The following is a 22,851-nucleotide window of genomic DNA, read 5'->3' on the forward strand; positions in this document are numbered from 1 at the left end:
CACATTTACCTCTACACTCATGCACCCAATACTCGCCTGAACACCAGACATCTTGACCCCTTCAGCCCGACGGCCCGCCTCGCTAACATGGCGTGGTTTGGAGCCGTCTGGAATCCTACACTTCACCAATGAAAATAGGGATTAGGCTAAAAACTGCCTGTATACTACCTGTTAACAGGCAGTTAATTGGCACTAATCCCCTTCCCGCCTCGGGGAGGCGGGTCACAGTGCAGGTCAGGTACCCGCCTCCTTTGAAACTGGCATGGAGGCGGGTTGGGGGCGGGATGGGTTTGTGCCTCCCGATTTCAAGATTTTAAACCCCCCCCCCCCCCCCCCCCAACATGCCTCCAATCCCGCCTCCATGGCTCAATGAAAATCCTGCCCATAGAGTCATAGAGTTATACAGCACAGAAAGAGGCCCTTCGGCCCATCGTGTCCACGCCGGCCATCAAGCCCTGTCTATTCTAATCCAATTTTCCAGCACTTGGTCCGTAGCCTTGTATGCTATGGCATTTCAAGTGCTCATCTAAATGCTTCTTGAATGTTGTGAGGGTTCCTGCCTCTACCACCCTTTCAGGCAGTGAGTTCCAGATTCCAACCACCCTCTGGGTGAAAAAGTTTTTCCTCAAATCCCCTCTAAACCTCCTGCCCCTTACCTTGAAACTATGCCCCCTGGTTATTGACCCCTCTACTAAGGGAAAAGCTCCTTTTCTATCTACCCTATCTATGCCCCTCATAATTTTGTACACCTCAATCAGGTCCCCCCTCGGCCTTCTCTGCTCTAAGGATAACAACCCCAGCCTGTCCAGTCTCTCTTCATAGCCGAAGCGCTCCAGCCCAGGTAACATCCTGGTGAATCTCCTCTGCACCCTCTCCAATGCAATCACATCCTTCCTATAGTGTGGCGACCAGAACTGCACACAGTATTCCAGCTGTGGCTTAACTAGCGTTTTGTACAGCTCCGTCATAACCTCCCTGCTCTTGCCTTCATTAGCCGAGGCATAGAATATAAGTATCCCATATGCCTTTTTAACCACCTTATCTACCTGTCCTGCTGCCTTCAGGGATCTATGTACATGTACACCAAGGCCCCTCTGATCCTCTGTCCTTCCTAGGGTCCTACCATTTATTGTGTATTCCCTTGCCTTGTTAGTCCTCCCAAAATGCAACACCTCACACTTTTCAGGGTTAAATTCCATTTGCTACTGTTCTCCCATCTAACCAACCCATCTATATCGTCCTGTAGCCTGAGGCTTCCCTCTTTGCTATTTACCACTCCACCAATTTTCGTGTCATCTGGGAACTTACTGATCATACCTCCTACATTCATATCTAAATCATTAATGTACACTACAAACAGCGAAGGACCCAGCACCGATCCCTGCGGTACACCACTGGACACAAGCTTCCAGTCACAAAAACAACCTTCGACCATCACCCTCTGCTTCCTGCCACTAAGCCGATTTTGGATCGAATGTGCCAAATTGCCCTGATTCCCTGGCTCTTACCTTCTTGATCAGTCTCCCATGTGGGACTTTGTCAAAAGCCTTACTGAAGTCCATGTAGACTACATCAACTGCACTACCCTCATCCACACACCTAGTCACCTACTCGAGGGGGTTGGGAACCTGTGCAGGGAGACAGAGGAAAGGGAAGCAAAAGACAAGAAAGAGAAAAGCAAAAGTGGCAGTCAGAGCAATCAAGGGTGTAAATCAAACATGGCCACAGTAAATAATAATTATAAAAGGTCTAAGAGTGTTAAAAAACAAGCCAGAAGGCTTTGGCCTAGAAATTCAGTGGCCTGCGCCACCAGTTTGCGCCCAAAGAGGGCTTTTGCGCCACTGTGCAAACCTACCGCGATATTTAGCGGGGCGCTAATGACGGCGTTAGCCATTAGCGCTGCGCCGCCACCGATGACGTCATCGGTGTGCGCAGCGCCCCGCTGGCCATATTTGGTTGCTGCCGCCTCCCCCGCGCCGGCTGCAAACAGCGACCGGTACACGGGGCCTACCTGTGCCGGTAGTGGGGCGATTTAAGGTGGAGGTGCGGCCGGACGCTTTTTTGGCGGTCGCCTGCCCGCACCTCCTTCCCCGGCCTCCTACACCCCCCCCCCCCCCCCCCCCGCGGCATTGCCGGCTGTTTCCAGAGAGCCCGGCACTTCTCCTTGGTGCCGGGCTCATTTGCCGGCACTCGCGAGCGGGGATCGCGCTGTTGCAGGCACCTCCCCCTTAAGAATTAGAGGAAGGCCTGCAGTACCGCAGGCTGCCGATATTCAGTTTCAGCGCCCCAAGCGGGGCGCCGAAACCCTTGTTTAGCGGCCGGCTTCAACTTGGGGCGCTGAAACTGAATTTCCCGCTGGCGCGCTCCCGCGCGCAGCGGTAATTCCGGCGCCCAGGCGAGCTGGGCGCCACTAACTGAATTTCTAGGCCTTTGTGTCTTAATGTGAGGAGCATTCGTAATAAGGTGGATGAATTAGCTGCACAAATAGATGTAAACGGATATGATATAATTAGGATTACGGAGACATGGCTCCAGAGTGACCAAGGCTGGGTATTCAATATTCAGGAAGGACAGGCAAAAAGGAAAAGGAGGTGGGGTAGCATTGCTGGTTTAAAGAGGAGATTAACACAATAGTAAGGAAGGATATTAGCTCTGATGATGTGGAATCTGTATGGGTAGAGCTGAGAAATACCAAGGGGCGGAAAACATTAGTGGGAGTTGTATACAGACCCCCAAACAGTAATGCTGAGGTTGGGGATGGCATTAAATGGGAAATTAGAGATGCATGCAATAAGGGCACAGCAGTTGTCATGGGTGACTTTAATCTACATATAGATTGGGCTCACCAAATTAGTAACAATACTGTGGAGGAGCAATTCCTAGAGTGTATAAGGGATGGTTTCCTGGACCAATATGTCGAGGAACCAACTAGAGATCAGGCCATCTTAGGCTGGGTATTATGTAATGAAAAAGGTTGGCATAAAAATAAAAGAAAAAAGGTGACTCAACCGTGGCTAACAAGGGAAATTAGGGATAGCATAAGATCCAAGGAGAGGGCATATAAATTGGCCAGAAAAACCAGCAAAGCTGAGGATTGGGAGCAGTTTAGGATTCAGCAAAAGAGGACAAAGGGATTAATTAAGAGGGGGAAAATAAGAGTATGAGAGTAAGCTTGCAGGGAACATAAAAGCTGACTGTAAAAGCTTCTTTATGTGAAGAGAAAAAGACTGGTGAAGTCAAGCGTAGGTCCCTTGCAGTCAGAATCAGGGGAATTCATAATGGGGAACAAAGAAATGCAGACAAATTAAATACATACTTTGGTTCTGTCTTCATAAAGGAGGACACAAATAACCTCCCAGAGATGTCGGGAACATAGGGCCTAATGAGAGGGAGGAATTGAATGAAATCAGTATTTGTAGGGAAATGGTGTTAGGGAAATTGAAGGCTGATAACTCCCCAGGGCCTGATAATCTACATCCTAGGGTACTTAAGGAAGTGGCCCTAGAAATAGTAGATGCATTGCTGGTCATTGCCCAAAATCTATAGACTCTGGAACAGTTCCCATGGATTGGAGGGTAGCTAATGTAACTCCACTATTCAAAAAATGTGGTAGAGGGAAAATGGGGAATTATAGACCGGTAAGCCTGTCATCTCTAGTGGGGAAAATGCTAGAGTCCATTATAAAAGATGTAATAGCAGAGCACTTGGAAAACAGTGACAGGATTGGACAAAGTCAACATGGATTTACAAAAGGTAAATCATGCTTAACTAATCTACTGGAATTTTTTGAGGATGTAACTGGTAGAATAGATAAGAGAGAACCAATGGATGTGGTGTATTTGGGCTTTCAGAAGGCTTTCGATAAGGTTTTTTTCACAGATTCACAGAAACCCCACAGTGCAGATAGAGGCCATTTCGGCCCATCGAGCCTGCACCGACACATATCCCACCCGATCCCCGTAATCCCTACACCAACGCATATCCCACCCTATCCCCGTAACCCCACGTATTTAATCCCCCTAGCACTAAGGGTCAATTTTATCATAGCCAATCAACCTAACCCGCACATCTTTGGACTGTGGGAGGAAACCGGAGCACCCGGAGGAAACCCACGCAAACACGGGGAGAATGTGCAAACTCCACACAGACAGTCACCCGAGGCCGGATTCGAACCCGGGTCCCTGGCGCTGTGAGGCAACAGTGCTAACCACTATGCCACCGTGCTGCCAAGGTCCTGCATAAGAGATTAGCGTGCAAAGTTAAAGCACATGGGATTGGGGGTAAGGCACTGACTTGGATAGAGAACTGGTTGGCAGACCGGAAGGAAAGAGTAGGAATAAACGGGTCTTTTTCCGAGTGGCAGGCCGTGACTAGTGGGGTACTGCAGGGATTGCTGCTAGGACCCCAGTTATTCATAATATAAATGATCTAGACGAGGGAACTAGATGTAATTTCTCCAGGTTTGCAGACAACACAAAGGTGTGTGGGAGTGTGTGCTGTGAGGAGGATGCCGAGAAACTCCAGTATGATTTGGACAGGTTGGGTGATTGGGCAGAAGCATGGCAGATGCACTATAATGTGGATAAATGCGAGGTTATCCACTATGGTGGCAAAAACAGGAAGGCAGATTATTATCTGAATGGCAGTAGATTGGGAAAAGGGGAAGTGCAACGAGACCTGGGTGTCCTTGTGCACCAGTCGCTGAAGGTAAGCATGCAGGTGCAGCAGGTGGTTAAGAAGGCAAATGGTATGTTGGCCTTCATAACGAGAGGATTCGAGTACAGGAGCAAGGATGTCTTGCTGCAGCTGTACAGGGCCTTGGTGAGACCACACCTTGAGTATTGTGTGCAGTTTTGGTTGCCTTATCTGAGGAAGGATGTTCTTGCCATGCAGGGAGTGCAACGAAGATTCACCAGACTGGTACCTGGGATGGTAGGAATGACGTATGAAGAAAGATTGGGTCAATTGGGCTTGTACTCGCTGGAGTTTAGAAGAATGAGGAGAGCTCATTGAAACTTATAAAATTCTGACAGGACTGGACAGACTAGATGCAGGAAGGATGTTCCCGATGGTCGGTGTGTCCAGAACCAGGGGTCACAGTCTAAGGATAAGGGGTAGGCCATTTAGGACAGAAATGAGGAGGAATTTCTTCACCCAGAGAGTGGTGAACCATTGGAATTCTTTACCACAGAATGCAGTAGAGGCCAATTCATTAAATATATTCAAGAAGGAGTTGGATATATTTCTTAAGGCTATGGGGATCAAGGGATATGGAGAGAAAGCAGGGACCGGGTACTGAATTTGGATGATCAGCCATGATCGCATTGAATGGCGGAGCAGGCTCGAGGGGCCGAATGGCCTACTCCTGCTCCTATCTTCTATGTTTCTATGAGAATACAAGTGAGAACCAGGCTGAATATGGAAAGATCGGAGGGGAAGTGAAAAAGAAAATAAGAGGAGAAAAGAGAATATGAGAATAGATAGGCAGCTAACATAAAAGGGAATCCAGAAGTCTTCTGTAGGCATATAAATAGAAAACAGGTAGTAAGAGGACAGGAGGGGCCGATTAGGGACCAAAATGGAAACCTACGCATGGAGGCAGAGGGCAAGGCTGAGGTACTAAATAAGTTCTTTGCATCTGTCTTTACTAAGGAAGAAGTTGCTTCTAAAGTCATGGTGAAAGAGGAGGTAGTTGAGATACTGGATGGGATAAAAATTGATAAGGAGGAGGCACTAGAAAGGCTGGCTGTACTTAAAATAGATAAGTCACCAGGACCGGATGGGCTGCAGCCTAGGATGCTGAGGGAAGTAAAGGTGGAAATTGCGGAGGTATTGGCCATAATTTCCCAATCCTCCTTGGATACGGGGCTGGTGCCAGAGGACTGGAGAATTAAAAATGTTACACCCTTGTTCAAAAAGGGTGCAAGATGAAATTTAATGCAGAAAAGTCCTGATCTTTATAAATAGAGGCATAGGCTGCAATGTTTGCTCTCGATGCGGCTTGGGGGCGGGACAGCTGCCTTCTGGGTTCCAGTCCCACCCCCAACGATATCCGATGCGATTTTGCGTCATTTGGCCTTGGTAAGCCCACCCTGCGAGTTTGCCAGCCAATTAAGAGAAAGCCGGTGTCAGATGACGTCAGTTGATGACGTGTTATCTGCAGGTTTTCTTAAAGGGGCCATGCACAATTTTTTTTTGACTGCTGATTTTTCAGTGTTTGACAGCATTGAGGTGCTGCAAACACTGACAATCACTGTACAAAGGTGAGCCCTTGCAACCAGATGCTCCAGTGACTCCCTCCTTAGGCTAGAACAGAGGGTAGCTGCAGGTGAGGTTACAGAAACGATCTGTCACTGGTGAGAGAGGTTCTCCCAATGAGGTGGGACTACACAAACAATTTAAAACTTGTCACCTACAGAAAAGTCTACAAATACATTAGAAATGATTTTCCCAACATTGTCATACCTCTAAAACTCACCATTGGATCCTTCACACCACTTCTGCAGCTATCATCACTGCACAAACATTTCAGTAGATCCACAGCATGCCACACTTGCCTGGTATGGTGTCTGGACGTCGGGAAGCCCGCAGCAGACCTGTCAAAATTGCAAAAAGCCTCTTAACTTCCTGTTAACAACCTTTTAACAAGCAGTTAAGTGCCTATAATCTTCCTGCCACTAGGTGTCAGGTCCATGCGCAAATCAGGGACCCGACACCTTGGAAGATTAATTGGAGGTGGGTTGACCGGGTTTCTGATCCGCTGTAAGTCTTTGCATAGAAACATAGAAGATAGGAGCAGGAGTAGGCCATTCGGCCCCTCGAGCCTGCTCCGCCATTCAATGAGATCATGGCTGATCATCCAAATTCAGTACCCTGTCCCAGCCTTTTCGCCATATTCCGTGATCCCTTTAGCTTTAAGAAATATATCTAACTCCTTCTTGAATATTATTTAATAAATTGGCCTCTACTGCCTTCTGTGGTAGAGAATTCCACGGGTTACCACTCTCTGGGTGAAGAAATTCCTCCTCATCTCTGTCCTAAATGGCTTACCCCTTATCCTTAGACTGTGACCCCTGGTTCAGGACTCCCCGGCCATCGGGAACATCCTTCCTGCATCTAGTCTGTCTAGTCCTGTTAGAATTTTATGTTTCAATGAGATCCCCTCTCAGTCTTCTAAGCTCTAAAGAATATAAGCCTAATCGACCCAATCTCTCTTTATATGTCATTCCTGCCATCCCAGGTATCAGTCTGGTGAATCTTCGCTGCACTCCCTCCATGGCAAGAACATCCTTCCTCAGATAAGGCGACCAAAACTGCACACAATACTCAAGGTGTGGTCTCATCAAGGCCCTGTAGAACTGCAGCAAGACATCCTTGTTCCTGTACTCGAACCCTCTCGCTATGAAGGCCAACATACCATTTATCTTCTTAACCGCCTGCTGCACCTGCATGCTTACTTTCAGCGACTGGCGCACAAGGACACCCAGGCCTCGTTGCACTTCCCCTTCTCCCAATCTATTGCCAATCAGATAATAATCTGCCTTCCTGTTTTTGATACCATAGTGGATAACCTCGATTTATCCACATTATATTGCATCTGCCATGCTTCTGCCCAATCACCCAACCTGTCCAAATCATACTGGAGTTTCTCTGCATCCTCCTCACAGCACACACGCCCACCCAGCTTTGTGTCATCTGCAAACTTGGAGATATTACATCTAGTTCCCTCGTCTAGATCATTAATGTATATTGTGAATAGCTGGGGTCCTAGGACCGATCCCTGCGGCACCCCACTAGTCACTGCCTGCCACTCGGAAAAAGACCCATTTATTCCGACTCTTTGCTTTCTGTCTGCCAACCAGTTCTCTATCCAAGTCAACACCTTGCCCCCAATCCCATGTGCCTTAACTTTACATGCTAATCTCTTATGCGGGACCTTATCGAAAGCCTTCTGAAAGCCCAAATACACCCCATCCACTGGTTCTCCCTTATCTATTCTACCAGTTACATCCTCAAAAAATTCCAGATTAGTCAAGCACGATTTACCTTTTGTAAATCCATGTTGACTTTGTCCGATCCTGTCACTGTTTTCCAAGTGCTCTGCTATTACATCTTTTAGAATGGACTCTAGCATTTTCCCCACTACCGATGTCAGGCTTACCGGTCTATAATTCCCAGTTTTCTCTCTACCACCTTTTTTGAATAGCGGGGTAACATTAGCTACCCTCCAATCCATGGGAACTGTTCCAGAGTCTATAGAATTTTGGCAGATGACCAGCAATGCATCTACTATTTCTAAGGCCACTTCCTTACGTACCCTAGGATGTAGATTATCAGGCCCTGGGGATTTATCGGCCTTCAATCCCGTCAATTTCCCTAACACCATTTCCCTACAAATTCTGATTTCTTTTCAGTTCCTCCCTCTCATTAGACCCTATGTTCCCCGACATCTCTGGGAGGTTATTTGTGTCCTCCTTTGTGAAGACAGAACTAAAGTATATGTATTTAATTGGTCTGCCATTTCTTTGTTCCCCATTATAAATTCCCCTGATTCTGACTGCAAGGGTCCTACGCTTGACTTCACCATTCTTTTTCTCTTCACATATCTACAAAAGGTTTTACAGTCTGCAATTTTACCAGATGTCCCGCCTCTCAACCCACCCCCTGAGTGCCTGCAAAATTCCCCCCAAAGAGTTCAAAATCAAGGAAGTTATGATGAACCTTTATAAAACACTGGTTCAGCCTCAACTGGAGTATTGTGTGTCCAATTCTGGGCACCGCGTTTTAGAAAGGATGTGAAGGCCTTCGAGAGGGTGCAGAAAAGATTTACAGGAATGGTTCCAGGGATGAGGGACTTCAGTTACGTGGATGGACTGGAGAAGCTGGGGTTGTTCTCCTGAGAGCAGAGAAGTTTGAAAGGAGATTTGATGGAAGTGTTCAAAATCATGAGGGGTCTAGACAGAGAGAAACTGTTCCCATTGGCGGAAGGGTTGTGAACCAGAAGTCACAGATTTAAGGTGATTGGCAGAAGAACCAAAGGCGACATGAGCAAAAGCTTTTTTATGCAGTGAGTGGTTAGGATTTGTTATGCACTGCCTGTGGTGGAGACCGATTCAATTGTGGCTTTCATAAGGGAATTGGATAAATACCTGAAGGAAAACAAATTGCAGGGCTATGGGGAAAGGGCGGGGGAGTGGGACTAGCGGAAGTGCTCTTGCAGAGAGCTGGCCTCCTTCTGTGCTGTAACCATTCTATGATTCTATGATAATTCTCCTAATTTTTTTTAGCAGTTTTCTATTTATGGCCTAGTTACTGACCATTGGAAATAGTTTTTTCCTGATATTTATCTTATCAAAACCTCTCATAATTTTGAACACCTATTCAATCTCCTCTTATCCTTCTTTGTGCTAAGGAAAATAGCCCCAATTCCTGCAGTCTCTCCTCATAACTAAAGCCTCTCGCCCCTAGTATCTTAGTGTATTCTTTCTCCATGGCCTTAACATACTTTCTAAGGTAAGGCTCTCAAAACTGGCTACAATATTCTAACTAAGGCCTAATCAGTGAGTTACCTCTTTGCTTTTGTACTCTTTTTAAGATGTAGGATCTATATGTGGGTTTTTTAAACAGATTTATCAACTTTTCTTTCCACTTTTAAGGATTTGTGTTTCTGAACCCATCTCTATTCTTGCATGTTAATAGTACATATGTCCTCTTTGTTCTTCCTCCATTTCATTTGTCCACATTATATTGCATCTGGCATCTAACTGTCTAATCTAACAACTGCCTGTATTCATATCCTTCTAATTTGATTCATCAGTTTCTCCCCGCTTTTCTAATTTATGCTGGGGCATGATTCCACAGGTAGTGGTAACCCTCTATGACCTTACCAAAGTGATGTGTTCTTCTTGTGAGTCTAGTCAGCGACTGTCAGCAAGTTATTCAACTGTGAATGGCATTGTAGCTGAGCCCAATGCTGTTCAGTCACTGACTCATAACTGCGAGTTATTAAATAAAGGAAACCCTGTCCGATTCCTTCCCCTCCCTAGCCCAGGCATACTTGGGTCATTTGTAGAATTCCTGTTGCTGGACTGAATCAGCTCACTTAGCACAAATCAGCCCTCAAATTTGGAATTTTCAGGTCTGTGTTGCTTAGTACCTTGCTATGCAGCACACATGTCAACTAAACCATTGTAATACCATACTTTATTAAGAATCTTTGCACCCTTAAGCAGGGCAGCAGGTATTTTCTGATTTGTTTCAGTGGAGCTATTATTAAATTGGTTAGTTTTACCTAAAATCCTCTGATTCTAACCACAGGAAACTCTCGATTTACCGGCACCTAAATAACCGGAAATCTCTGTTAACTGGCAAAATTCAGGAGTAGGTTCAGGTAAGTTTTACTTCATATTAATGGCCTGTTCCTGGATCTGTGGCCGGGTTCCGGCACCTGTTGCTAAGCAACAAGGGCGCTTGGATCTTGTGGTCGGAGTTCCTGCACCTGTTGCTAAGCAACAGGGAAGCCTGGATTTGTTGGTGTGTACGGAGCTCTCGTACCTTTTACTATACCTCTCTGTAATCCGGACTTTTTGATAAACCGGCACCACACCGGTCCCGTTGGTGCTGGATAAAAAAGAGTTTCCTGCATATACATGCTGATCATGCTGAAGGGTTCGACCCGAAACGTCAACTCAAATTTCTCTCCATGGATGTTGCCTGACCTGATTTTTTCCAGCATTTTCTGTTGTTATTTCATGCTGATCAATTGTTGCTTTTCTTAATATATAAATTCTTTCCCCACCTGTGGTGAAAATCATAGAATGTTACAGCACAGAAGGAGGCCATTCAGAACATCGTACCTGTGCCGGCTCTATGGTAGAGCTAACCAATTAGTTCCTCCTTTGCTCCTTCCCATAGCTCTGTAAATTATTTCCTTCAAGTATTTATCTTAATCTTTTTTGAAAGTTACTATTGAATTGGCTTCCACCACTGTTTCAGGCAGTGCATTCCAGGTCAAAACAACTTGCTGTTTTTAAAAAAAAAAAAAAAAGTTTCCTTCTGTTGCCTCTGGTTCTTTTGCAAATCACCTTAAATCTGTGTCATAGAATCATAGAAATTTACAGCACAGAAGGAGGCCATTTGTCTATGCAAGCCAAAAAAGTGCTATCCAGCCTAATCTCACTTTCCAGCTCTTGGTCCATAGCCCTGTAGGTTACGGCACTTCAAGTGCATATCTAAGTACTTTTTAAAATAAGATGAGGGTTTCTGCCTCTTTCACCCTTTCCGGCAGTGAGTTCCAGACTCCCACCACCCTCTGTGTGAAAAAAGTTCTCCTCAACTTCCCTCTAATTCTTCTACCAATTACTTTAAATCTCTGCCCCCTGGTTATTGACCTCTCTGCTAGGGGAAATAGATCATTTCTCTCCACTCTATCTAGGCCCCTCATAATTTTATACACCTTAATCAAGTCTCCCCTCACCCTCTTCTGTTCCAAAGAAAACAACCCCAGCCTATCCAATCTTTTCTCATCACTAAAATTTTCCAGTCCTGGTAACATCCTCGTAAATCACCTCTGTACTTTCTCTAGTGCAATCACACCTTTCCTGTAAAGAACATAAGAACATAAGAAATAGGAGCAGGAGTATACCATTTGGCCCCTTGAGCCTGCTCTGCCATTCAGTAAGATCATGGCTGATCTACCTGAACTCCACTTTCCTGCACTATCCCCATATCCCTTGATTCCATTAATATCCAAAAATCTATCGATTTCTGTCTTGAATATACTCAACGACTGAGCCTCCACAGTCCTCTGGAGTAGAGAATTCCAAAAATTCACCACCCTCTGAGTGAAGAAATTTCTCCTCATCGCAGTCCTAAATGGCTGACCCCTTATGCTGAGAATGTGACCCCTGGTTCTGGACTCCCTAGCCAGGGGAAACATATCCTTGCATCTACCCTGTCAAGCCCTATAAGAATTTTGTATGTTTCAATGAGATCACCTCTCATTCTTCTAAACTCTAGAGAATGTAAGCCTAGTCTACTCACTGTCTTCATAGGACAATCCCCCCATCCCAGAATCAGTCTGGTGAACCTTTGTTGCACTCCCTCTATGACAAGTATATCCTTCCTTAGGCAGTGTGGTGACCAGAACTGTACGCAGTACTCTAGCTGTGGCCGAACACTAGCGTTTTTTACAGTTCAAGCATAACCTCCCTGCTCTTGTATTCTATGCTTCAGCTAATAAAGGAAAGTATGCCGTCTTAACCACCTTATCTACCTGTCCTGCTACCTTCAGGGATCTGTGGACATGCACTCCAAGGTCCTTCTGTTCCTCTACACTTCTTAGTATCCTACAACTTATTGTGTATTCCCTTGCCTTGCTGGCCCTCCCCAGATGCATTACCTCACAATTTTCCGGATTGAATTCCATTTGCCACTTTTAAGCCCACCTGGCATTGATATCTTCCTGAAGTGTACAGCTTTCTTCCTCACCATCAACCACATGGCCAATTTTTGTATCATCTGCAAACTTCTTAATCATGCCCACTACATTGAAATGTAAATCATTGATGTATACCACAAAAAGCAAGGGACCTAGTATTGAGCCCTGCAGTACCCCACTGGAAACAGCCTTCCAGTCACAAAAACACCCATCGACCATTACCCTTTGCTTCCTGCCATTGAACCAATTTTGGATCCATCTTGCCATTTTCCCTTGGATACCATGGGCTTTTACTTTTCTGACCAGTGTGCCATGTGGGACCTAGTCAAAAGCCTTGCTAAAATCCATGTACACTACATCAAACATACTACCCTCATCAACCCTCCTTGTTACCTCCTCAAAAAATTCAATCAAGTTAGTCAGACATGACCTTTCCTTAACAAATCCATGCTGACTCTCCTTGATTAATCCGTGCCTTTCTAAATGATGATTAATACTGTCACTCAGAATTTTTTCCAATAATTTGCCCACCACCGAGGTTAGGCTGACTGCCCTGTAATTTCTTGGTCTATCCCTTTCTCCCATTTTAAACAACGTTAGCAGTCCACCAGTCCTCTGGCACCACGCCTGTAGCCAGAGATGATTGGATAAAGATGGTCAGAGCCTCTGCTGTTTCCTTCCTGGCTTTTCTTAACCGCCTGGGATACATTTCATCCAGGCCATAGTGATTTATCTACTTTCAAAGGTGCTAAACCCCTTAATATTTCTCCTCTCACTAAGTTTATCTCATCTAATATTTCACACTCCTCCTCCTTAACTACAATATCTGCATCGTCCCTCTCTTTTGTGAAGACAGATGCAATGTGTTCATTAAGAACCATACCCACGTCCTCCGCCTCCACACACACAAGCTACCTTTTTGGTCTCTAATAGGCCCTACTCTTTCTTTAGTTTTCCTCTTGCTCTTTATGTATTTATAAAAATATCTTTGGGTTTTCCTTGATTTTACTTGCCAATATTTTTTTATGCCCTCTCTTTGCTTTCCTAATTGCCTTTTTAATTTCACCCTTGCACTTTCTATACTCCTCTATGCCTTCTGCAGTATTTAGCTCTCGGTATCTGACATAAGCTTCCCTTTTTTGCCTTATCCTACCCTGTATGCCCCGTGACATCCAGGGGCTCTAGATTTGGGAATCCCACCCTTTTTCTTTGTGGGAACATATTTGCTCTGAACCCTTACTATCTCCTCCATGAATGCCTCCCACTGCTCTGGCACTGATTTACCTTAAAGTAACTGTTTCCAATCCACTTTTGCTAAATCACATCTCAGTTTAGTAAAATTGGCCTTTCCCCAGTCGAGAATTTTTACTCCTGGTCTATCTTTTTCCTTTTCCATAACTACGCTAAATGTAATTGAATTATGATCACTACCACCAAAATGCTCTCCCACTGATACCCCTTCCACCTGCCCAGCTTCATTCCCTAAAACCAAGTCCAAAACCGACCCCCTCTCTTTTTGAGCTTGCTATGTACTAGCTTAAGAAAAAGTTCTCCAGAATGTATTTTAAGAATTCTGTGCCCTCCATACCTTTACACTGATTCTATCCCAGTTGAAATCCCCTGCTATCACTGCCCTATTGTTTTTGCACATCTCAGAAATTTGCCTACATATTTGCTCTTCTATCTCCCTCTGACTATTTGGGGGTCTATAGTACACTCCCAGCAGTGTGATTGACCCTCTTTTGTTCTATAGTTCAACCCACATGACCTCATTTGATGATCCTTCTAACATATCATCCCTCCTCACAGCTGTAATTATTTCATTAACCAATATTGCAACCCCCTTTTTTTAGTTCCTCTCTATCTCATCTGAAAACTCTGATATCCATGAATGTTGATGTTCCTGCCTTTTCAGCCATGTTTCAGTAATAGCTGTGATATACTTGTGTGTCTATCGTTGACCTCGGCTTTTCTTTATTCATTCACGGGATGTGGTCGTCGCTGGCAAGGCAGTATTTCTTGCTCATCCCTAATTGCCCTTGAGAATGTGTTGGTGAGCTGCCTTATACAACTGAGTGGCTGGCTGGGCCATTTCAGAGGGAATTTAAGAGTCAACCATATTGCTGTGGATCTGGAGTCTCATGTAGGCCAGACTGGGTAAGGACAGCAGATTTCCTTCTCTAAAGGAGATTGGTGAACCAGTTGGGTTTTTACGACAATCATGGTCACCATTATAGATACTAGCTTTTTATTCCAGATTTATTTCATTAACCGAATTTAAACTCCCCAGCTGCCGTGGTGGTATTTGAACTCCTGTCTCCAGATCATTAGTCCAAGCCTTCTGGTTTACTCGTCCAGTTACCACTATGCTACTGTACCCCCAGGCTTATTTGCCTTATTCACTAGACTCCTTGCATTGAAGTATATTCCATTAAGGTCTGCTAAACCCCTTTGTTGTCTATTTTCTAGCTTCTGTTTCCTTACCTTCCAAACTCACTTACTTATTTTCTGCCTTCCATTTCCGGCTTTGCTTCTCTCCCTTCTGAATCTACATTCAGGTTCTCATCCCCCTGCCAAGCTAGTTTAAACCCTCCTCAACAGCACTTGCGAACCTCCCCACAAGGATATTTGACCTGGCCCTGTTGAGGTGCAACCTGTCCGGCTTGTACATGTTCCAATGCCACAGGAATCTTAAGCCCTCCCTCAAAACCATTCATGATTTGAATACCTCTATTGAATCTCCTCTTAACCTTCTCTGCTTTAAGGTGAGCAACCCCAGCTCCTCCAGTCTCTCCACATAACTGAGTCCCTTACCCCTGCTACCATTCTCGTAAATTTCTTCTGCACTTTCTCTGAGGCATTGACATCCTTCCTAATGGGTGATGCCCAAATTTGAACACAATACTCCAGCTGAGGCTTAACCAATATTTTGAAAAGGTTTAGCATAACTTCCTTGCTTTGGTACTCTATACCTCTATTAATAAAGCCAAGGATCCCATATGCTTTTTTTAAACAGCCTTCTCAACCTGTCCTGTCCCCTTCAAAGATTTATGTACATACACCCACAGGTCTCCCTGTTCCTGCAGCCCCCTTTAAAATTGTATCATTTAGTTTTATATTGCTTCACCTCATTCTTCCTATCAAGCTTCCTTTTTGTGTTGCTTTGCACTTGAAAAGTGATTTTATGAAAAATTAAACCTAATGGAATGGACTGTACTTCCATGTTAATGGCATGACCACTGCAGAAAAAACTTAAAATAAATTATTTGTTTACTTTACAAATACATGAAGTTAATAGAAATAGATGTGATAAATATATTTCTATTACTGCAGTTTGGGAAAGTGGTTCAGCTAAACATAAGCCATCCTTTAACGTAGGTTTGAGTATCTGTCATTTAGTGCTTCAGATTCAGTACCCCTACTCTTTGTTCTGTCTCCTGTATTTGATGTATTACATCAGTAACAGTTTGAATCCATTAGTTGTGGGTACCGTACAAATTGTTTAATTTTCTCAAATGCATTCTAATTACAACAAAATATTCTAGTTTTGCAATATTATTACTACAGTTGCAAGTGATGTTGCTAGCAATTCCTTAAATGTAAAACCTGGAAAATTCAAGTAATAAACTTGAACCTTTGTTACAGTAACAAACTGGATCTAATTCAGTTAAAATAATCTGGGTGGTTCAGCTCCTCTGTCACTAAGTATTAAAAATTCAAAGAAGTTTGAACAACTAAAATGGTGCTGTAGTTTCTACGGTTGGCATTTGCAACAGTGAACTCCAAATGTAAATTTAATTGATAGGTTAATGTGGCTCACCTCCTTCCTTCTAGTAAAAAATATTTTAAATTGCTACCAAAATTGTCATCTTTTGACTATGTCCTGCATATCAACTGTTTAGCCAGTAAAAAGGAAAGACGTGGATTGCTCAGAGCTCTGTATTGTGGCTTGCAATATGATGAGAGACTTTAAAGCTTTGGTGATGAGGCAGTATGATGGAAGTAGGCAGTTGTCTGAGCAGTTTACATTTTGAAAGGCACAGATAAATACACCTCTTTAGGTTACTTAATGTAAACTCTGATTACATAACCTGAGAATGCAAGCACAAATTGACAAGCCTCAATCAAGCAAGACCAGAGATTAGAAGGAAAGTTTTTTGATTTACAGCATGAACTCCACAGAAGTAGTTAATGCAATGTTGACTAGTTTTTGCAGAGGAGCTGGATTCATTTCTGGTTAAAAGCAAGATCGAGGGCTAGAATTTGGGCACCTTAAGGGGGCGCAAACGACTTTTTGCCCGGGCGCGGCGCCGCTAACAACTCCCGCTAAATTCAGCGGGAGTCGTTGGCGGCGGCGGTAACCAGCAGTGCTCCACTCCACTGCGCAGGCGATGACAGCGTCATCACCGTGTGCAGTGCCCCATTGTAGCCCCACCTGCAAAATTGGCCCGCACCCCCTGAATCTGCGTCGGGCGATGACAGCGACCGATTCGGGGCGTGAACCGAGCGGCAGGAGGCTCGCAGGACGCTAAGTAAAGGGGAGGTGGCGGGCGGGGGAAAAAAATTCAGCCGACTTACTTGTTGCGTCTTTGAACGTGGGGTCCATGCCGCGATCTGGCAGCCCAGCACTCCTCTTGTGTGCCAGGCTGCTAGCATGGCACCCCACTCCCCAGTGGTCCAGGTAGGGCCCCATAGAGTTGTGGGCTTGGGCCCTCCACTTTAATGAGGGGAAGAGCCCTTGCATGTGGCAGCGCTATGCGGCCCAGTACGTGGTGCTGCAAAATGCACCGCCCCGATATTTGGGATTAGTGCTCTAAGAAGGAAGTGGAGCTCCACCTCCCTCTTAGGGTGCTAAACCTGAATTACGCGTTCGGTGGCACTAATTAGCGCCCAGGCGATGTTAGCGCCCCAAAATGGTTGAAACAGAATTTCCCCCTCCCCCAAAGGCTTTAAAGCAAACATAGACATAGATGGTCAAATACACTGAGCAGCACTATTGTAACTGCTGTTTGGACCATGGAAATATCTTCTGTGAAAAGGAACTGTTCTGGGTTGATTATGCATTGTAATGCTAAACTGATTTCCTAGAGTCTGCTCAATTATCTTTGGCAACCAGAGAGAAGTTTCAGGTTTAACTTGGAAATGTTACCCATGGTTACTCATCTCTCTGAAGACCAATTAACTTTGAGAGTTTGAGAGTAAACTTTGATATGAATGGGCTTTTCTTATGCTATCTGTGTGTATTGACTTATAACATCTGGCTCAGATTGCAGCTGATGAACCACCACCCAAAGGATGCATCAGTTTTGTAGCTGTCCACGGGGAACATACCTGCAGTACTGGTGAAATCAAGAAGCTCCTCAAAAGAGCAGCTAATAGGTATATAACAAACTCTTGAATATGCATGAAATGTTTATCTTTCTCAGCTTCTCAATTAATTTCAGATCTGGTTATGTTAGAATAGGGAAAATATATAGAGTTGAGTCCACTTCGATATGAAATTATCCCATTGATGCTATCTCCAGAAACTTTTTTTGTGCTTTTTTTCAACAACTGGCATAGCTTTCCAACCCCAGGTTCAATGTGAACAGTATAGCTGCAACACTCTTTCCATAACATGCAAGCTGCAGCTGCTACAACTGTTATTAACACTGTTCAGGGATGCAATAAAATTATTGTAAGTAAAATAACAGTAATAAAGAAAATAATGGCACTAAAGAGTGACAAATCCCCAGGACCAGATGGTTTCCATCCCAAGATTTTAAAGGGAGTAGGTGAGCACGTTGCAGATGCCCTAACTATAATCTTCCAAAGTGTTCTCGATTCAGGAACCATTCCTTTAGATTGGAAAATTGTGCATGTCACTTCTTGATTGTTGTTGGAGCTGCACTCATCCAGACAAGTGGAGAGTATTCCATCACACTCCTTACTTGTGCCTTGTAGATAGTGGAAAGGCTTTGGGGAGTCGGGAGCTGAGACCTAGCCTCTGACCTGCTCTTGTTGCCACAGTATTTATGTGACTGGTCCAGTTACGTTTCTGGTCAATGGTGACCCCCAGGATGTTGATGGTGTGTGATTTGGCAATGGTAATGCCATTGAATGTCGAGGGGCAGTGGTTAGACTCTTGCTTGTTGGATATAGTTATTGCCTGGCACTTGTGTGGCACGAATGTTACCTGTCACTTACCAGCTCAAGCCTGAACGGCGTCCAGGTCTTGTTGCATGCAGGCATGGACTGCTTCATTATCTGCGAAGTTGTGAATGGCGCTGAACACTGTGCAGTCATCAACAAACATCCCCATTCCTGACCTTATGTTGGAGGAAAGGTCATTGATGAAGCAGCTGAAGATGGTTGGCCCTGAGGAACTCCTGCAGCGATGCTCTGGGGCTGTGATGATTGACCTTCAACCAGCTATTCCCTTCAGAATCTTGAACATTATCTTCCTTGAGCTTCCCCATTGTCAGAGTAAACTTCCAGGCTTTTTAACCTGTCCTCATGACCTTTAGCTAGATATCAGTTTGTTTGTCCTATTTCTGCACTCAATGGAGGGAATTTTAACCTGAAAAAATGGGTGGATTAGGAGCGTGAGAGTAGTTAACTTGTTAAAAATTGGATTCCCGACCTGAACCTGCCCACTTCCAGTTTTAATGGACGTGGGACGGGGGCGGGCAGCCAACCCGTTGCCAGGAGGCGGGATGTTCATTTAAATATTTTAATGAGGTTGGAAGCCTCTTTAACCTTCAGGTGTCAAGGATCGCAAGTTTCAACAACTCTTGGACACCAACGCCCCTCCGGAACCTTCTTCCCCATCCCTTCTTCCAATCTCGCCCCCTGCTGTGCTTTCACTATCCTTTCTGATCTTCCCCCTCTCTGACCCTGAACGATCAGTCCTCAGCAAAGGTATGAGCTTCATCCCCTTACGCCCCCACCTCAATGAATTTCAAGCTCGGCACGGCGCCGAGCTAGTTTTTCCATCGCGTCCATCTCCATGCCCACTTCTTTGGCCATGAGTCTTCCCCCCGCACAGCTGACCCTTTCTCCCGTTTTCAGAATTCTCGTCCCACCTGGACCCCTCTACCTAGCCTCTTACCCTCTCTAGATCTTTTCATTGCAAACTGCTGGCGTGACATCGACCATCTTAATTTCTCTGCTCCCCTCACTCACTCCAACCTACCTCTCTCTGAACTTGCAGCACTCCGTTCTCTCAGATCCAACCCCAACATTGTCATTAAACCTGCTGACAAGGGTGGCTGTTGTTTGCCGAACCGACCTCTACCTTGCGGAGGCTGAATGCCAACTCTCTGACACCTCCTCCTACTTCCCCCTGGACCATGACCCCACTACTGGACATCAAGCCATCGTTTCCAAGGCTGTCACTGACCTCCTCTCTTCTGGAGATCTTCCCTCCACAGCCGCTAACCTCATAGTTCCCCAACCCCACTTCTACCTCTTTCCCAAGATCCACAAACAGGACTGCCCCGGTAGACCCATCGTTTCAGCCTGTTCTTGTCCAACGGAACTGATTTCTTCCTATCTCAACTCTTTTTATCGCCCCTTGTCCAGTCTCTTCCTGCATCTGTGATTCTTCCGACACCCTCCGCTACTTTAACAGTTTCCTGGCCCCAACTGTATCCTTTTCACTATGGACGTCCAATCCCTCTACACCTCCATCCCCCACCAGGACGGCATGAGGGCGCGCTGCTTCTTCCTTGAAAAGAGGCCCAACCATACCCCAACCACCACCACCCTCCTCCGCCTGGCTGAATTTGTTCTCCCATTGAACAACTTCTCCTTGGACTCCACTCACTTCCTCCAAATTAAAGATGTTGCTATGGGAACCGCATGGGTCCTAGGTATACCTTTTCATGGGATATATGGAACATTCTTTGTTCCAGTCCTACCCGGGTCATAAGAACATAAGAAATAAGAGCAGGAGTAGGCCATACGGCCCCTCAAGCCTACTCCGCCATTCAATAAGATCATGGCTGATCATCAACCTCAACTCCACTTTCCCACCCGATCTCTCTATCCCTTGATTCCCCCAGAGTCCAAAAATCTATCTATCTCGGCCTTGAATATACTCAAAGACTCAGCATTCACAGCCCTCTGAGGCAGAGAATTCCAAAGATTCACAACCTTCTGAGTGAAGAAATTCCTTCTCATCTCAGTTTTAAATGGCCTACCCCTTATCCTGAGACTCTGCCCCCTAGTTCTAGACACTCCAGCCAGGGGAAACAACCTCTCAGCATCTACCCTGTCAATCCCCTTCAGAATCTTTTATGCTTCAATGAGATCACCTCTCATTCTTCTAAACTCCAGAGAGTATGGGCCCATTCTACACACTCTCTCCTCCTAGGACAGCCCTCTCATCCCAGGAATCAATCTAGTGAACCTTCGTTACACCGCCTCCAAGGCAAGTATATCCTCCCTTCGATGAGACCAAAACTGTGCACAGTACTCCAGGTGTGGTCTCATCAAGGCCCTGTACAATTGTAGCAAGACTTCCTTACTCTTATACTCCAAGCCCCTTGCAATAAAGGCCAACATGCCATTTGCCTTCCTTATTGCTTGCTGTACCTGCGTGCTAGCTTTCTGTGTTTCTTGCACGAGGACACCCAAACCACACTCAACACCAACATTTGAAAGTTTCTCGCCATTTAAAAAACATTCTGGTTTTTCTGTTCTTCCTACCAAAGTGAATAACCTCACATTTCCCTACATTATACTCCATCTGCCAACTTACTGCCCACTCACTTAGTCTATCTACAGCCCTTTGCAGACTCTTTGGGGTCGATTTTCTGCCAGCCGTCGGGCGGCTTTCCAGGCGGCCGGGGGCCGAAACTCGCCGAAAAAGCGGGTCGCGACCCCCCCCCGGCTGATTCCCCGCCCCGTCTGACGTTCGGACCGCCGTTTCTCTCCGACCTGCTTCAGTCCCGGCCGCCGCTGGCGGGACTGGTCATCGGAACACTAATGACCAGTTATTACCTTGTTGAAGTAGATTTTCCGGGGCTGATGCAAATTTGGGGCTTTCCCCACCTGAAACACGCCTGCGGGGAACCCCGCTGAGGAGACCTCGCGTGAAAACAGTTGGCTTGCTTGCTTGCAGCTGCAGGTCAATTGGAGAAGCTGCGATTTAAAGGGACAGCACTTGTATGTTGAAGGACCTTGTTGTTGCAGGTTTGGGGCTACTTCTTCAAGGCTTAGGCACAGCTGTGGAAGTTTGGAGCCTCACACACTTCTCCAATGCGATCTCCTGGGAAGCCCCTCTCCCCACCCTCACTCAGCACTTCCTCAGCGGAGGCATCTACGAGAAGCATGGGATGCCTTTTTTTCCTTCCCTTCTTGCCATTAGAGGATCTCCGGCAGTAGAGGCGGCAGCCGCAGAACCAGGAACAGCAGGATCAGCAACAGGAGCATCAGGCTGCTGCTCACTCACCTGAAACTGCACAGGCCAGAAGAGGCCAGCGCTTGGAAGTGGCTTGAGAGCACCTTGCTGCGCTTTAGGGGGCCTGGTGACCTGTTTCTGCACTGGCAGTCCTACTCAGAAGGATTTCCATGAAGGTCTGGTTTCTCTGTTCAACAGATGGCCAACGCTCCTCAAGAGATGTCATTCTCTTATGAGCACTCACCATGTTTTCCGTACCCTGGCGAGTTATCTCCATGGAGGTTGCCAACCTTTCCATGGTGATGCGTTCATGCGCCAATGACTCCACAAAGGCTCTGCTCATGGTCGCTATGGACTCCTCCATTCGCTCCACACTCGCAGCGAACCTGGAGACAAAACCTGCCAGAGACTCCTGCATCTGTGCATGGAGATCCATCACCTCTTCTCTTGCGGATGGACCCAGAGGCAGAGGGTCGACATGCAGCGCAGCTGAGCTGAGCTGGCAGAGTCCTGCGCCCTCCGACGAGGACTCTCCACTGCTGTCCCTGTCTCCAGAATCTGCTGAGGCTCACTTGTGAGCTGTGAAACACCAGGTGACAACACTACTCTATGTCCCGAAGGTCCCCCAAGGTGTGAGTGTCTGCGCTGGTGCTGGGTGTGCTTACTTCTGCTGACGCTGCACTCTCAGAGGTTGGAGCTTCCTCTGAGGAGTCTGGCTGCACAGCCTCTTCCTCCTCCACAGTGAGGACGGGGGCTCTGGATGGTACTGTGGGGGAGTAAAGGAAGGCGTTAGAGATGTAATGCCAAGGTTCTTCTGGTGACTCCCAGCGAGTTGGCATCTGCTGACACCTGCATCTATGCAGCATTGGTCTCAGTGGGAGGCCTCTTCCTCCCTGACCTAGGGAAGAGGACCTCCCTGTGGGCCCTAACCCCATCCAATAATGCCTGCAGTGAAGCCTCGTCGAATTTGGAGGCAGCTCGGGGTCTGGCACTGGCCACAGCTGCTGCAGGCTCCTCTGCCATCCTG

General features: G+C 46.0%; 1 protein-coding gene across 1 annotated transcript in view; it reads left to right on the plus strand.

Moving 5' to 3' along the window:
* The window catches only part of LOC147111533 (UDP-glucose:glycoprotein glucosyltransferase 1-like), a 680,288-nt gene that overhangs the window by 63,512 nt on the left and 593,925 nt on the right, over positions 1 to 22,851 (plus strand). The window contains exon 5 of the mRNA XM_085999896.1: positions 17,706 to 17,818. Coding sequence (XP_085856022.1) covers positions 17,706 to 17,818 — 113 coding nt within the window. The remainder of the gene's footprint in view (positions 1 to 17,705; positions 17,819 to 22,851) is intronic.

Source organism: Somniosus microcephalus, chromosome 10, assembly GCF_052327205.1.
Source record: "Somniosus microcephalus isolate GS21.2 chromosome 10, FLI_Smic_1.0, whole genome shotgun sequence".
Classification (NCBI taxonomy): domain Eukaryota; kingdom Metazoa; phylum Chordata; class Chondrichthyes; order Squaliformes; family Somniosidae; genus Somniosus; species Somniosus microcephalus.